The 17308-nt window shown below is 41.8% G+C and overlaps 2 protein-coding genes across 2 annotated transcripts in view; one reads left to right on the top strand and one right to left on the bottom strand.

Annotated features, from left to right (window-relative positions):
* LOC311227152 (zinc finger protein 706) overlaps positions 1–525 on the top strand; it is a 32662-nt gene extending 32137 nt beyond the window's left edge. Inside the window, exon 4 of the mRNA XM_084312691.1 lies at positions 389–525. The gene's annotated coding sequence lies outside the window, so the exon portion shown is untranslated. The remainder of the gene's footprint in view (positions 1–388) is intronic.
* A 4406-nt stretch (positions 526–4931) lies between these two features.
* Positions 4932–17308, bottom strand: part of bmp8a (bone morphogenetic protein 8a) — a 30917-nt gene continuing 18540 nt past the window's right edge. Inside the window, exons 5-7 of the mRNA XM_084313501.1 lie at positions 17188–17267; positions 16123–16233; positions 4932–6934 (exon numbers count right to left, since the gene is read on the bottom strand). Of these exons, the coding sequence (XP_084169627.1) occupies positions 6785–6934; positions 16123–16233; positions 17188–17267 (341 nt within the window). The 3' untranslated portion in view covers positions 4932–6784. The remainder of the gene's footprint in view (positions 6935–16122; positions 16234–17187; positions 17268–17308) is intronic.

The following is a 17308-nucleotide window of genomic DNA, read 5'->3' as shown; positions in this document are numbered from 1 at the left end:
CCCTCTTTTATTGATTCTCCAATCACAACGGTTGCTTCCAAACCTTTGTCCAAGTGTTGATATATACGAGAAACTCTGTAATATCCCCCCCCCCCCCACTTTTTTTCAAGTTAGATTGTTTCTCTTGTAGAATATACATAATGAGAAATGTCTAATTTTTATATTTGTATATCAAGTTTTATTGTCTATATTTATGTCTTTCCCGCTATTACCCTGCACATACCTGTACCCCCGCCCCCCCTTCCCCGTGCTGCTATGATGCCCAAATCCCCCCCCAAGGGGATCAATAAAGGGATATCTTATCTCATCTTACTACAGTCAGAAGAAGACGTGTCCTGTTTGATTCACAACGTTTTCCCTCTGGGTGTTGTTGTTGTTGTTCTTACAGATACATGAAGACCACGATTCCCAACATTGGAACGCAAAGACTTAACCTTGACGACGGACGTTGACGACCAACCCTGGGCTCCTCTTCAGTATTGGACGGTGTACTGAGCCCCGTGCTCTGGAGGGTGGGTGGGCGGCAGGGAGGGTGGGTGGGTGGGAGGGAGGGAGGGAGGGAGGGTGGGTGGGTGGGTGCGCACATATGTGTGTGTGTGTGCGCACATATATGTGTGTGTATGTGTGAGAACATGACCCGAACAGACGGGGCAGAACTACCCCAGCACCCCTTTTTTTTTTTGTATGTCTTCCGTGTACAACGACCCCCCCCCCCCTCTTCCAGAGGAGTGTCCCAGGGAGAAAGCTTGCTAGCTTTTGACTCGAGTCCTCTTCAACTGAAAATAAACACGCAGAGATTCTATATTGTATTAGGGAGTGAAACTGGCAGTTGAGATGGTGGTATCTCCGTAGAGATTCAAAAAAAAATTCCTTCAATCTAAAAAAAATATAATGGTTATTTAATTCTGTATTTGAAGGGTTGTCACTAAGCTGCAAAGTAAATAATAAACAATTCGCTATATTTTCAAAAACCAAAGGTTTCATCCCTATTGCAGCTAGGGCTTGGGGGGCGCGAGGTCTCCGTTAAGGTTAAGGCGGTAAGATAGGTTTATAAACAAAAACCTTTTTAAGGTGAAAATTACAACAAGTAATTACTAATTTTACTACCTTGGCCAACGAGCGACGGCCTGCCTTCTCGGAACAAACCCTTCATAGTTCACAATGATGTACGGCCGGCACATCGGAGGCCCTGGCAGCGGAACCCTTCACCCTCGCAGACAATCGAGGCTTGTGTCCTCCGGGGCCGCTCCCATGGGGAAGCTGTTTAGTGGAGGTGCCTCAGAGGCGACGCAGGCCCATAGCTGGATCCTGTGTTTCGCTTTTAAGACACGCCACAATAATAATGACATCCCTCGTCGGTGCGTCATCTTGCGATAACGACGTAAACCTGGTGAGACCAGGATTTGGCGGAGTGCTGGAAGTTGGAGTCTGAGGTTTTACTGAATAAAAAAATGTATTCCTTTGTCCAACGTGGACAGTTCGGCAAACCGTACCTCGTGATCGAACACGTAGAGGCCTTGCACAGAGTGCTTTTCTAGTCTTTTTTTCCAGCATGGCTGACGCCTGCGACCCGTTGGTAACCACTTTGGAAAGAAGATTCTTCTGTGCGGCCTGGAAGAGTAGGTGAAACACTGACAAGTTCCAGTAATAAAACACAGAATTGTTACAATTTTGTTGATATATTTCTCATGTATATATCAACACATAACTGTTGTTTTTGCACATGGCAACCATTGTCTCTTCCAACATGGACGGGGAAAATAGGCATTCCAGACATTCTATGCAAGGCCCCTATTATGAAGTATGGTGTGTGTGTTACTGTTGCTTCCTTTTTTTTGCCAATGACCTCAAACCCTGCCCTGAGGGAAGCAACAGTTGTGATTGGAGGGTCAAGAAAAGAGGGCAGGGCTTTAAAAATAGGTCACTCATATTTCCATGTTTTTTGTTCTCCTTTTAAAAAATTTCTTTTTTATACATGTAACGCAAGTGTTTTGTATTCCTTCCATACACACACACACACACTCGTTATTTCAGGTCTTATGGTTATGGGAGATTGGTGTGTCTGCGTATGAGGGAACTGTAAGTAGCCCCAATGGACTGAGATTTTGAGACTTCCTGGTTTAAACTGCCAAAACAATATTCCTGTTTTGGTTGTTCATTATATTTTTGCTTACATCAGTAAAAAATTAAATGCTTGAAACCCTTTTCGAATAAATTGAGCGTTGTATTTAAAGAGCCCATATCTAGTAGTGTGCCTCCTTGTGTTATTTCTGTAATGTTGCAATATCCGTGATACATTGGAATGCTGCATCTTTAGCTGCTTCGCATTTCTCCTTGCTATCTACATTTACATTTAGTCATTTAGCTGATGCTTTTATCCAAAGCGACTTACAAGTTCTGTACGACAAGTCATCAGGAAGGGCACAACTTTATCAGCTGAGTAACAATGTTCATCAAAGTGTTTAGTGCTACAGTGTAGGTTAGTTTATTAAGACAAGTGCATGACAGTAAGGTTAGTTAGGGTTAGATTTTTTTATCTACTATATTGTATGCACTTTCAGTATGTGATCGGTTATGTGAATAATGTATGTGACCAAGATTAGTATGCATACCAAAAGCATTAACATTTGAAGTATGGAGTGGATCGTTGCTACACAATCGTTTAAATCCCACAATTCTTTGCAACAGATCATTTCTAGTGCCATTTCCGCAGTTTTGTCACCCAACGATTTTCCATATACCGGTACATCCAACATAAAAAGCAACAACATACTGGCCACTGATATCCTCCTGATTGCATATCTAGCAAGTGAAAATAGCTGTGAGTGAATTTGGCCACTTCCACCTGGGTGTGCAGGTCGTCCAAGTATGTTGTATGTAGTACATACTACACTCTGTGTACTGAACAGTAAGCTCCAACAGTATGTAGTATGATGTACATACTTTATCTATATAGTAGGGCTGTCCCCGACTAAGGATTTGGATAGTCGACTATGATTGGCCGAAATTAGCCGATAGTCTACTATTAGTTGACTATGAAAAGAAAAAAATTTGAAGAAAAAAAAGTATTTACATTTTTTATTTTTTTTTTATCATTCCATTTGGGCTGTGGGGGTGCTTAATGTCTGACGGAAGGGCTGACCCCTATTAGTTGAATAATCGATCGAAAGGAGCCGTAGTCGACTGCCCTCTTAGTCGAATACAAAAAATATATATATATTATAATATTTTTTTTAATCATTCTTTCCAAAAGAAAAGAGGCCTAGAAGCGTGGCTAACGCTAATGGCACGCATACCAGAGGCTAACTGCCTATGAAAACAGGCACAGAGGCACTGAAAGAGGATTTCACCCATCTAATGAACACACTAGACTAGACAAATATCAAGATGTATCCATCAGTGGATCAATTGCATGCTTTTGCAGACGACAAGAAGCCTTCAGTCGACTCCTTCAGACATTAAGCACCCCCCACAGCCCAAATGGAATGGAATTTTTTTTAATTTTTATTTCATTTTTTTTTTTACATTATAATAAAAAAATTTGTCGACCAATAGTCTACTAACGGCAAATTTTGGCCAATCATAGTCAACCATCCAAATCCTTAGTCAGGGACAGCCCTTCACTAATAGTTTAAAGACCGCCACGGTTGAGCAGTTTCTTGTGGTCTATCACATTCACACACCAAGTGATCAGATTAAAGGATCAAGAGGCAGCTGCCGATTTTTGGCAATTTTTTTTTAATTTCTTATACGACAGTAATCGATAGTACTGAAAGAAATAATAAGTTTGACACTGAAATGGAAAAAATCGCATTCCGGTAAGGGGCAGGAGCTAAAACAATGACGTCAATCACGACGACCAAGTCAAATGATTGGAACAAGCGAGCTGTCCATCAAACCCTCTAGTGACACACACGCTTGTTATGTGCATAACAGTTGTAGACGTACACAAAGGCCTGCTGCTAACACATGGCCTGCTAGCTACCTAAGAATGAAAAATATTTCTAAGTTCTGCCCAAAATCAACGGTCCTTTAACTTAAACTTTCAAAACACTTATATAGTTCTTCAGATTTAACTACAATAAAATCCAAATATATGGATCGTTTTTCCATGGCTACCTACTTGTATGAATGAATGAAAACTTTATTTAACAGATTGCAGAATGGGTACAATACAGTACGGCTCAATACATACAATTGTTAAGGGGATGCAGACCAGAGAAAGACGTTTGTCTTGTTTACATCAGGGTCCCCCATTTTCAATTCATAGTGACATTTATGACATACACAACATACATGACATTTATGGCATAGGGACATACATGACATACAGGTATATAGTAATGTTACATTTGTGTTACCCATAGATCCTGACGGAGAGTTTATACATATGGGGAGGAGACTACATTAGGAGGGGATGGGTGGGAGAGAAATATACATACGGTGGGGAGAGAATATATACATACGGTGGGGAGGAGACTACATTAGGAGGGGTGGGTGGGTGGGAGAGAATATATACATACGGTGGGGAGGAGACTACATTACGAGGGGTGGGTGGGTGGGAGAGAAATATACATACGGTGGGGAGAGAATATATACATATGGAGGGGAGGAGACTGTCTATTAGGAGGGGGTGGGGGGGTTTGGACATTTACGGCCAGTTTCGAATTGCAGCCTCCCGTAGGTGCTCTTTTAGAGTGGTTTTTAATGTGGGTAGGGATTCACATTCCTTTACAGCTTTGGGTAGGGCGTTCCACATTGATGTGGCATAATTGCTAAATGTGTTTGAGCCGAATCTGGGTTTAACATGATTTGTTGAGCTTCCTCTGGTGTTGTGGTCGTGGTATTCACTGACCTTTGGGAAGTATTTTGACATGTACATGGGTACCTTAGTTTTTTGGTTGAAAAAAAAAGTGACCACAAAATAATATCAAGTTTTATTAACTGAAGAGGTTAACAGTAATGACTGGCATTGTGCTTGACATACAAGATTGCTTTGTAGAAAAATACATGAGCGCAACGAAGGTAAAGGCCTACTACTGATTCTCTGAAATAAATACATAAGTTTAGTGAATGGTCACCTGGTCATCAGTCCAATATGGTCCTCTCAGATGTCTGTGTTGCTACAATAGTGAAAGTAATAGCAAATTCCAAATAAAAATAAGTAATCTCGTTATTGAAAACATCTTAGAATCATGAATGAAAAGTGCTTCGGTTCAAGACTTGAGTTTGTCACTCCAGAAAACAACCCTAGTGCCTATACTGAGGCAGGCAAACACAGAAACACACCATAGTTCTTAAGAGTGGCTTATATAATACAGTCAATGTTAAACATTTCATAATAATTTAGACAAAGTTTTTGTCCTAGACTTAGCTTAATCTGTGTCAAAGGCAACAAACTGGGCAAATAGCTCTAATAGTGTGTCCTAGACTTAGCTTAAAGTAATAATATCTAACATTTGCATATAAATAAATGTCTATTTTGCCACTCTCTATCGCCAATCCATATAACACAATAGTGATTCTACCTATACCCAGTTGATGAATGCTTTTACATTTGCTGTTCCTGGCTGTTTTTAAACACTGGTGTCTGGCAGGACATTCCCGCGCAAATCATCCGGCACACAGGAAGTGATGTGTTTTAGTCACCAGTAGCGACAACCGTTTGTTTGGAATGAATAGAAGATTAACTCAGTAGTTGGCATGAATTTTCAAGATGAAAAGCAAGTCAATACAGTGCAAAGAAAAAACGCAACAGCAATGATCGCTTATCACCAATAGATGTCGCCAAAAAAACTAAAATGAGGATCTCGCGGACTACCTCTTTAATCTGTGTCGAAGTCAACAAACTGGATGTCGAGAACGGCCACGTCTTTATTTATTATTTTATTGCAGTTTTCTCGTGATAACGGATACATTTATTTCATTATCTCGATATAACAAAGATCGTTTTCTCGTGATAACGGATACATTTATTTCATTATCTCGATATAACAAAGATCGTTTTCTCGTGATAACGGATTAAGTTATTTCAGTAAGTTGTTCAGCACAGCAACATACAGCCAGTGGCAGCTCTTGAAGGCTGAAGTCAGGATGGCGTGATCACATGAACCAGCTCGCAATCATCTCAGAGTTCTGCACATGGTTCTGGATAATCATCCCACCAAAACTAAAGTCTTCTCTGTTATATCGAGATAATGAAACAAATGAATCCGTTATCACGAGAAAACGATCTCTGTTATATCGAGATAATGAAATAAATGAATCGGTTATCACGAGAAAACGATCTTTGTTATATCGAGATAACGAAATAAATGAATCCGTTATCACGAGAAAACGATCTTTGTTATATCGAGATAATGAAATAAATTAATCCGTTATCACGAGAAAACGGTCTTTGTTATATCGAGATAATGAAACAAATGAATCCGTTATCACGAGAAAACGATCTTTGTTATATCGAGATAATGAAATAAATGAATCCGCTATCACGAGAAAACGATCTTTGTTATATCAAGATAATGAAATAAATGAATCCGTTATCACGAGAAAACGGTCTTTGTTATATCGAGATAACGGAATAATAAGTCGTTATCACGAGAAAACGGACTTTGTTATATCGAGATAACGAAATAATAAGTCGTTATCACGAGAAAACGGACTTTGTTATATCGAGATAACGGAATAATAAGTCGTTATCACGAGAAAACGGCACTAAAATAATATATAAGGACGTGGCCGCCCTCGGCTTCCGTAACTGGGCAAACGGCTCTGAAAGTCGGCATCATAAGCAGCCGCAGGTCTTGACCACCATGTTCCGGTGCTTCTTCAGGATGACGTTGTTGTTGTCGTCGTAGAAGAGGACGGAGATGGGGCTGAGCTTGGTGGGGGCGCAGCACGCCTTGGGCACCTCGTCGGGCTTCAAGAGGTGCACCTGCACCGGAGAGAAGAGAGAACACGACACAGCGGAGCTGAACGGAATGGAGTCCGATAGGTGACAGTGTTGTATAGGGCTGACCCCTATTAGTCGAATAGTAGTCGACTAATCGATCGAAAGGAGCCGTAGTCGACTGCCAACCTCTTAGTCCAAAAAGAAAAAAACTTTTAATATATATATATTTTTTTATATATATTTTTTAATCATTCTTTCAAAAAGAAAAGAGGCCTAGAAGCGTGGCTAATGCTAATGGCACGCATACCAGAGGCTAACTGCCTAAGAAAACAGGCACAGAGGCACTGAAAGAGGATTTTAACCCGTCTAATGAACACACTAGACTAGACAAATATTTAAGCATTACATCACGCGCAGGAGTGGTTTGTGAACAATAAACCATGCCTAGGGGTGGTTGTTAGGCCCGAGGCGCAGCCGAGGGTCGTTAGACCCCCCTAGGCATGGTTTATTGTTCACAAATCACGACTGCAAGTGGTGTAAAGCTTTTATACAACTGCCACATTCATCCAACCTTATTGCTATACAATAAACACATTAATCGAAGATTTATTGAAAAAACCATCCGCCAGAAAAAGTAGTTCCCACAACTACAAAAAAGACAATTTGCCTCCATGTGGAAGCAGCTCGGAAGTGCATCCAACCAACTAACACATCCAACTGTGTATTATTGGAATGATTGAGAGAAGTTGCCTCATGTGGAAGCAGCTCGGAAGTGCATCCAACCAACTAACACATCCAACTGTGTATTATTGGAATGATTGATTGAACATTTTATTACCAGATGCAGAATGGGTACAATACAGTACGGCTCAATACACACAATTGTTAAGGGGATGCAGACCTACTTTCTATAGAACTTCATTCTTAGATGCTTCTATAGAAAGTAGGTAAAACAAATTAAAATGTTTTCTTTGCCCTATAGGAAAAAAAAGTTTTCTTCGCCCTATTTTTTTATTTATTTTTTTAAACCTACTGTAGAGGGCCTAAACTTAACCAGTTGGAAACCAAGCGTACAGTAATAAAATTAGCAATCAATCAACTCAATAGGCCATGCTCACTTAGAACAGCGCAGCACCCAGCTCTCTCTCAGTCTGACTATCCCCCGCGTTGCAGACAGGAGTGTGTGTGTGTGTGTGTGTGTGTGTGCGCCTGTGTGTGTGTGGGGGTGGGTGGAGACTGAGCCAGCGTCGGACAGTGTGAGAGTGAGGGCTGCAGTCAGAGAGAAGGAAAAAGAAATTGAAAAAAAAATTGAAAATCAATCAATCAATCAATCCGCGATTTTTCTTTTGTTACACAATGATTCAAGACCCATCAATTACATCATCCAACATTGTTTAAAGGACTAAGTCATTCGCAGTGACAGAATCGCTTGATATTTAGTTGTTTAGTCGTTATCAACATATCCATTTATTAAATATTATTGTCCGCCATCTTGTGATCCGGCGGAGTGATGTGATGTGATTCGGTTGTGGGTCCTGGGCCAGCAGCGTGGAATTGTGAAGAATAAACACGTGTAAAATGACTGTTTCAGCCAATCAGAATCGAGAAATTTGCATGCCGTTGTATAACAAGATGTATCCATCAGTGGACCAATTGCATGCTTTTGCAGAGGACAAGAAGCCTTCAGTCGACTCCTTCAGACATTAAGCACCCCCCACAGCCCAAATGGAATGGAAAAAATAATTATTATATATACTTTTTTCAAATCTTATTTTTTTCATAGTTGACTATCGGCTAATTTCGGCCAATCATAGTCGACTATCCAAATCCTTAGTCGGGGACAGCCCTACAGTGTTGTAGTACTCGAGTCCGAGTCCTGGACTGATTTTCAGGACTCGTGACTCGACTTGGACTTGAGCACTGATGACTCGGACTTGGACTAGGACTCGAGCATTGACTGCATTCGGACTCGGAAGGTGCAGACGAGGACTCCGACTTTGATAAATACAGTTAATAAAATTTTTTGTAATAGGCCCTAATCATTTGGCATAAGATATTGATGGCTAGTGCATTTGTTTGGCTATTGTGTCACAAAGTAAATAAACTCCCATTGAAATGGTGACCGCTGTGTCATTTATGTTTAATGTAGACCTTTTATTTAAATTTTTTATTTGTATATCAGCTCTTTGACTGCCAGAGTGGAGTGGACTCAACCTTGATGACTTGGACTCGGACTAGGGTAATGGGGACTCGACTCGGACTCGAACACTGGGGACTCGAGACTCGACTCTGACTCGAGATTTAGTGACTCGACTACAACACTGGTAGGTGAATGGACTGACTGGACATCCCTGGACTGTCTTATCACTCTGCCCTCAGATTCATCATTAACACTTATATTCTTAATAAACCATCCCACGCCAGCTCTATTTGTCTATGGAGAAGTTCCCCTTCTTTGCAGGGCTATAACTTTTTAAATTGTATTGCTAAATTGACATTACTATGGCCCATTCAACATCAAGTATCTATTGTTCAGGGTGTAGCAACGTTATACTTTTTCATTCACATATTAATACTAAAATACGGTTTAAAGTATAAGTATGTTTTTATCGTTTTCTGCAGCTTTCTCCAGAACGTGATTTATAGCCCTAAATGCATTATATTGATGATTGTATACAGTTTGATAGCAATCGGCGCGAGATAAAAAAAAATTCAAATGGACGTGCTTCTAGAAGTTACTACTTATCATCTGATGTTGACCGGCTGGGGGGGGGTCGTTTATAATACCGTGGCCAACGTTAGATGATTCATCTAGTGTGGGTGATATGATCATTAGAGCAGTTTGTATCGAACACGTTAAAAAATAACGCTGACACTAACCGTAGCTTCCTCGGGGCGATGAGCGTGGAGCAGAAATATTCCTATTATGGGATGTAGAAAAATGCGATCCATCTCCAGGTTGTATAATAGTATATATGTCCAAATCATGTTGTTTATCGAGTTATTGTTAACCGATTGCTATCCATTGTGTCTAGCTCGAGTCCTGGGACTATTAGCGAGTGATCGGACCGAATTGGAATGAGCACCAGCTTCCGTTTCCGGTTTGAGCGATCCGCCGATCGGCCACCAGATGGCGCTCTTGAACCGTTGGAGAGTTGAGAGGGGATCAACAGTAGATCTCAAGTCTCCGGGGGAGAAATATGATTGCGATCACAGATTTTTGAAATATTGTTATCAAAGACGTGGTACGGCGTCTTTGGCAGAATGAGCATGGCGGGGAATGACGTGGTAAGGTGTTTTTGGCGACCATAGTGTTAATGACATACGACACTCATCAGGTGTCCTTTATGAGAAGGTTGGGTGGTCCTCGCTGATGGAGAGACGCAACAAACACTGGTATTTGTAAATGTTTAGGGCCCTTACTGGTAAGCTACCTCCTTATACAACATCATTATTGGAATGGAACTTTGGAACCTATGGAACCCGTTCTAGTGACTGGCTGGTCCTTAACACATCTGGCGCCAATAACGTCGTACAACGCGTTTCAAGGTCATGCTAATTCTGCCATACCACGGCGTACAACGTTATTGATATCATATTTCATTTTTTCGCCATGGTATTCATAATTCCCTCACCCAGCCTCGGCTGATACAGTGGGAGCCTGCACAACTCTGCTTCAATACTGCCGCCTGGTGGATGATCGGCGAGTTACAACCGGAAATGGATCTCTGGTGATCTCCGTGCATCTGGAAAATGTGTCCGGCACTCACATATTGTTGCGGGACTCTAGACACACATCCGTGGATATGGATCGCTGCCATAACTCAATAATCGATATGATTTGGGCGTTTATTATTATTATACAAACCGGAAATGGATCTAGTAGATTGCCGTCAAATAAGTGGGATCTTTTTCCTCCAGTCTCATCGGCGAACGGTAAGAGGACAGTAACGATACTTTCAGCGTGTTTGTTTATTATTATTAATGCAAACTGCTCTGATCAATATATCACCCATACTACATAAAGCATTTACTAACGATCACGGAATTATAAACGACCCCCCCCCCCCGTTCATCCTCGCATGATCAGTCATAACGTTTAGGATCATGTACAGTTGAAATATTTAATATAGCGTGTATCGGCAACAAACGGCAGTTGATAATCTATGCGCTTATGCCTATAACTCACGTTCTAGGAATTACTGCAGAAAACGATAAAAACATATTTATATTCTAGACGGTATTTTCGTATGAATCTATGAATGAAAAAGTATAACGTTCCTACATCCTGAACGATAGATAATCGATGTTGAATGGGCCATAGTAATGTCAATTTAGCACTACAATTTAAAAAGTTATAGCCCTGCAAAGAAGGTGAACATCTCCATAGGCTTAGAGTGGTGGCAGAGAGTGGTTGAGACGGGCAAACTGTGGCATTTAATGTGTTATGGTCCCCCAGTTTGCTCAGAACAGGTAAATCTGCATTTTTGCTATGATGCCACTAGCTCATGGAATGAACTCCAACAGTCCTTAAAGCTTGAGATTCTCCCCTCTGTTGCTGAGTTTAAAACGTTGATCTCTAACCATTGTCAATCAAGTTGTACGTGTTTTAATTGATTGGTATCCTTATTTTTGCCTTGTCTTGTTGTCTTATTGTTATGATTTTATATTCTTTTTTTTGTTGCTTATTTATTTTTATTTTTTTAAACTTAAATTTGTATTGAGACAAACAACACAACATATACAATAACATCAACAACACTATTAAACAGACATAAATAATAAAGAAAAAATGTAATACCCAAAAGACGAAAAATAAAAATACTGACTTAAAAAAACATAAAACAATTGTAAAACATTAAGTGTGTGACATGGGTTCAGAGACCCTCTTTGAACCTCTTTCCTCCTTTACCCTTCGCCCTCTTGTGATGTATTTGGTTCTTCCTCTGTGATGTCGTTTTCGTTCCCCTTGTAATCCTCCCACTTTCCCCATCTTTCTCCAAATTTCTCTTCCTGTAACCTCAGCATGTGTGTTATCCTCTCCATATCCTGTATCTCTTCCACTATTCCTACCCATTGTGCTATTGTCGGTGGGTCTTCTTTGTACCACAGTCTTGTTATTGCTTTTCTGGCCGCTATCAACATTATCTTTATTAAATATTTGTCCCCCCCTTGTATTCCCTTGTGTGTCAGGTCTCCTAAGTAAAGCACCAGTCCTGTTTGTGGTAACCCGTATCCTAATATTCTGATCATTGCCTCCCCTATCTCCTCCCAATACCCCTTCAGCTTCTGACATCCCCAGAATATGTGCGTGTGATTTGCCCCCTCCTTCCCACACATCCTCCAGCATGCTCTTTGTGTTGGTGCATATTTTCCCTTCAGCTCTGGGGTTATAAAGAATCTGATTATGTTTTTCCATCCAAACTCTTTCCATATCCTCGATCCTGTTGTTGAATGTTGCACCTCGCATATGTTCCCCCATTCCTTCCCTGTTATTTCTATCTCTAGTTCTCTCTCCCATTTCTCCCTTATGTAATCGGTCGTGTGTCCCTTGCTGTTCATTATAGCCCGGTATATTGCTGATATTACTCTTCCTTGCCCCCCTTCGTATGCCCATACTATCATCTTGATTATTCCATTCTGTTCTTCGTCTTTGGCCCCCCTTATTTCTTTGTTGTAGTAATCTCTAACCTGTAGATATCTGAAGTGGTCCCTGTTTTCTAGTCCAAATTTCTCCTTTAATTTTTGTAGTGTCTGCATTTCCCCCTTCTCTATCATTTTGCATATCGCTGTTGCCCCCCTCTCCCACCTTCTGAATCCATGGTCTAACCTCCCTGGTTTGAATCTCTTGTCATGTGCTACCCATCTCAGAACCCCTGACTGCTTCTCCAATTTGTGTGTTTTTACTACTCTGTTCCATATGGTCAAGGTGCATTTGGTGATTGGATCTAATAGTCCCTCTTTTTCTTTAAATAGTTCCCTATCTCCCACCAGAGCTTGTACCTTGTATCCCTCCCCTTCTTTTTCAATGTCTTTCCATCTTGCCTCATATCTGTCGTTACACCAGCACGTCACTGCTCTCAGTTGTGCTGCATAGTAATAATCTTGTAGGCTGGGTACTGCCATCCCTCCCTCTTCCTTTGGTAGTTGTAGTGTTTTATATCTGACCCGTGGTCTTCTCCCCGCCCATATGAACCTCGATATCAGTCTGTCCCACTCCCTGAATTGATTCTGTGGTATTTGTATCGGTAGTGACTGGAATAGGTACAGTAACCTTGATAGTATGTTCATTTTAATGACCTCTATTCTTGAATTGAAGTCCCAAGGGCATTACTGTCCATCTCTCTAAGTCTCTCTTGATGTTCTGATTTATCTGTGTATAGTTCGCCTCAAACAGTTTCCCCACCCCTCTCGTGATGTTCACCCCTAAGTATTTAATCTTGTCCATGTCCCATCTTATCCCGTACTGTTCCCTAATTTCCGTCGTTGGGGTATAGTTCCATGCTAAGGTCTGTGTCTTTGTCACGTTTAGTTTGTATCCTGAGTAGTGGCCATGTTGCTTATTTCTATATGTACACTCAACATGACTGTAGATGAGGGGAACCTCAATTGCCCTCAAATAAAGGTTTGAAATTAACTTAAATGATGATGGTAAATGGACTGCTAGGCTATTTGCACGGGGGACGGTCAGGAAGGTAGCGTGGTTGGGGTGGAGCTGGACTCTAGCGGTGGTGGCGGAGAGGAGGAGCCTTGCTAAGCTCCATGCCATCAGGGACAACCCCCTCCCACCCACTATATACACAGACTTGGCTGACAGGAGGAGCATGTTCAGTGCTAGACTAACACTCCCAAGATGTAGCACTGGCACAGGAAGTCCTTCATTCCGACAGCCATCAGACTCTACAATGCATCACTGTGCCTCACTGCATCACTGAGCACAGGGTGACAGTTACCATCTTCCTGGACTTTTACTTTTAAAACAACATTGTTCAATATTACACTTACTGTAGATTTCTGTAGATTTTCACTGTAGATTCTATATTAGAATGTATATACATAACATAGGAAATGTGAATCTCAGACCGTATTTTATTATTATTATTTTATTCTTAGGCTTATTTTATTCTTTATTCTTAGGCAATGTTTTTGTTATTCTTATTTGTGACTTTGTTTTGTCTACCTAAATGTTTACTGTGAGCGATTTGTAGTGCCAAATTTCCCTCGGGATGATTAAAGTACCGTACTTTTCGCACTATAAGCCGCACCTGACTATAAGCCGCAGCAGCTAAATTGAATGATGTGTACATATATAAGCCGCACTGGACTATAAGCCGCAGGTGTTTTAATGTTTAATTACCATATGTAAGGGTTCGTGCACAGAGGGGATTGTCACAATACTGTCGGACAAATAACAAGAATTAACTAATTTACAAGTTGTATTAAGTTTAGCAAATAAGGGAACAGATAAATAACATTTCAATGCAGTAAAAAAATCTATATTTTCGGCTTTGGTCCACATATAAGCCGCACCGTTATATAAGCCGCAGGGTCGAAAAATGGGGGAAAAAGCCGCGGCTTATAGTCCGAAAAGTACGGTATTTCTATTCTATTCTTTTTTTTTTATCCACTTTTTCTCCTCTTTCTATTTTCAATTCTCCCCTCCCCTGTCTTGAACGTTGCTCGCATATCAAAATCAAATCAAATAAAATGTATTTATAGGGCCCGACAACACACGTTAATGTCCCCATGGGCCGTACAGGTCTTCTTTAAACAAGTCAAGAAGAAAACATAACAATAAGTCAAGAACAGAACAAGAACACCATAAGGTCCAAACATTTTTAGATGAATGCAAATAAATGAAAGAATGCAAGCACTCCCAGACATACCCCACGCGAAGGTAAGGAAAAACTCACTAAAACCTAACAATAGGGAAAAAAGCTCCACAGGCAGTGTGGAGGAGAGAAACCTTAGAAGGGCCATCCTGTCAAGGCGGTTAGGTGGCCGAGTGGAGATTGCGTTCGTCACCAGCCCCGGAGCTGTGAGCTGGATTCGCCTGTTCGAATCCAGCTCACAGCTCCGGGGTTGTCACCAGCTTGGCTGGCCGTCTGCACTAATACAATTGGCTGTATTAGAGGGTGGGAGAAGCTGGCGGGGTGGGTCCGGGTCGTTGTAAACAGCGACTCCTACAGTTCGGTCGGGGCGCCTGCTAAGCGCGGATAGGACTCGAGGGGGATAGTGTGGTCCTCCCACACGCTACGCCCTCTCGATGAGAATCCGCGCTGCCAGGTGAAAAGAAGCGGTGATTGGCTGGACGTGTGTCGGAGGAAGCACGTGGTAGCCTCCACTCTCCCAGATGATCTGACTGTGGGGGGTAAGTGCGCAGCGACCAGGAAGGGACTGGGAATTGGCATACGACTAACATTGGGATGGGAGAAAAATCGGAGGAAAATGGAGGGGGAAAAAGACAAAAAACAAAAAAAAAAAAGGCCATCCTGTCACATCTTTTCACCTGCCAGCGCGGACTCTCATTGGCGAGGTGTAACATGTGGCAGGCTCACACTACCCCCGCCATTTCCTGTCTCTGCTGTGCAGGCGTCCCCCAATCGACCTGTAGGAGTCGCTGTCCACAACGTCCAGATTACCACCCATCGACTTCCACCCGCTAACTCTGCCAATTGAGTTAGTATGATGGCCGGCCCAAGCCGGAGGCAACGCCGACAGCCGGATTCGAACCCGGTGTCTCTTGCGTTGGTGACAAGCACAATGTCCGCTGCGCCACCCAGCCACCCCTGTATTTCTATTCTATTCTATTCTATAAACAAAAACACGGTCATTTATGCCAAGCATTCTCATAGATTGAATTGTCCTCACACAAAATGTCATGCCTGTTAGCTGCTGCCATTAGGGGCAGAGTGTGAGTGGATTACTGAAGGAGTTAGTGGCGTTGTTGGCCATAGAGGTGTTTCATCTGAAAACAAGGATAGGTGTGATGCGAAGTAGATTCTCTGAATAAGAGTCAAAGTGCCATGCCTGTGAGCAGCCACTAGGGGGCAGAGTGACTCACCATGAGTGACTGACTGAATGAAAGAAAGACTTAGGTTGGTTAGTGACAGTATGAGGTGCTTTGCATCTTCATTTTTTATTTATTTTTAATCTGATATTTAACTGTATGTGAACCAGATCCAATGACATGGTGTTCTTCCAGGCATAAGCATGAAGCAATTACTGACCACTTGCTGGATGAGGGCGTGGTTGGTAGCATTCATACAGGAGCCCAGAGGGTAGAGGCATTCTCCATCACAGTAGTAGGCTGAGTAGCCAGTAGGAGCCAGTACCCAGTCCTGAGGACAACAGAAGAACGGGCTCAAGTAGTATTCCTAAATTATTACTGGAGTCAATGGGGTCAAGCTCCTGTCTGTACAAGCTGACTGAAGCTCACTGAAATCTACTTTGTGTGCTCTGTGGAGTGACATTTCAGTGAGCTTCGTCCAGTGTGACACATCTGGCACTCTAAGAAGGATTTACAGTGTGTGACCCAGGTCAGATGAACCCTTTCACTGCCGCACTACCAAAACGGTTAACCCTTTCACTGTGACAATTCCCAGAAGGTTAACCCTTTCACTGCCACACGACAGCCGGTTAACCCTTCGACCGTCGGTTGTGTGATAGTAAAGGGTTAACCTTCTGTCGTGTGGCAGTGAAAGGGTTAATACCAGGTGTATTTACAGAGACATGGACTTGTTGTGGTACAGTCCGGACAGGAATGGACATTTCGATTTTATAAGACATGAGAAGATTTGGGTTTTTCTTTTTTGCCGCAAAGGGTTACAAATCTGGTGCCTCATTTATGAGAGATAATTTCACTGTATCAATGAACTTGTAGAAATGTGCATGAAAGTAGTTGTTTATAAACTTTGAACTTGACATGGAAAAGGTCCAACCGTTAAAGCAACTATACATATAGCCTAGCTTAGCACATTTATGGTAGTGGATACGGACCACTAGCCTAGCTTAAAACTCCAGGAGAGGTGTTTTTGGCCAACGGCTAGGCTAGCTGGTCCGTATCCGCTTCCATTCATTTGTGCTAAGCTAAGCTAGCTTGCAGCCGGATAGCTTTCTACTGCAGAGAGGTAACTGGTATCTATCTTCTTGCCTGACTCTGGAGAAGGCAGTAAGCATATTTCCCATAATGTTGTTCCTTTAACAACATTAATATTGATGTTGTATAATGCAGGTGCAGTTGAAATGAAGACAACAGGAGCATAACACAGCAGAGAGAATAAAAGCTGAGTCACCTTCCATCCTAGGTCGCTGAAGCTGACGTAGAGCTCATGCTTTTTACACGCCTGGCGGCCACTGTTGGCATGACTGTGGTCTGAAACAGAAAAAAAAGATACATTTATTCTTATATCATAT

The sequence above is a fragment of the Notolepis coatsorum genome, assembly GCF_963971535.1.
Source record: "Notolepis coatsorum genome assembly, chromosome: 4".
NCBI lineage: Eukaryota > Metazoa > Chordata > Actinopteri > Aulopiformes > Paralepididae > Notolepis > Notolepis coatsorum.
This window is presented reverse-complemented; position numbering and strand designations above follow the sequence as displayed.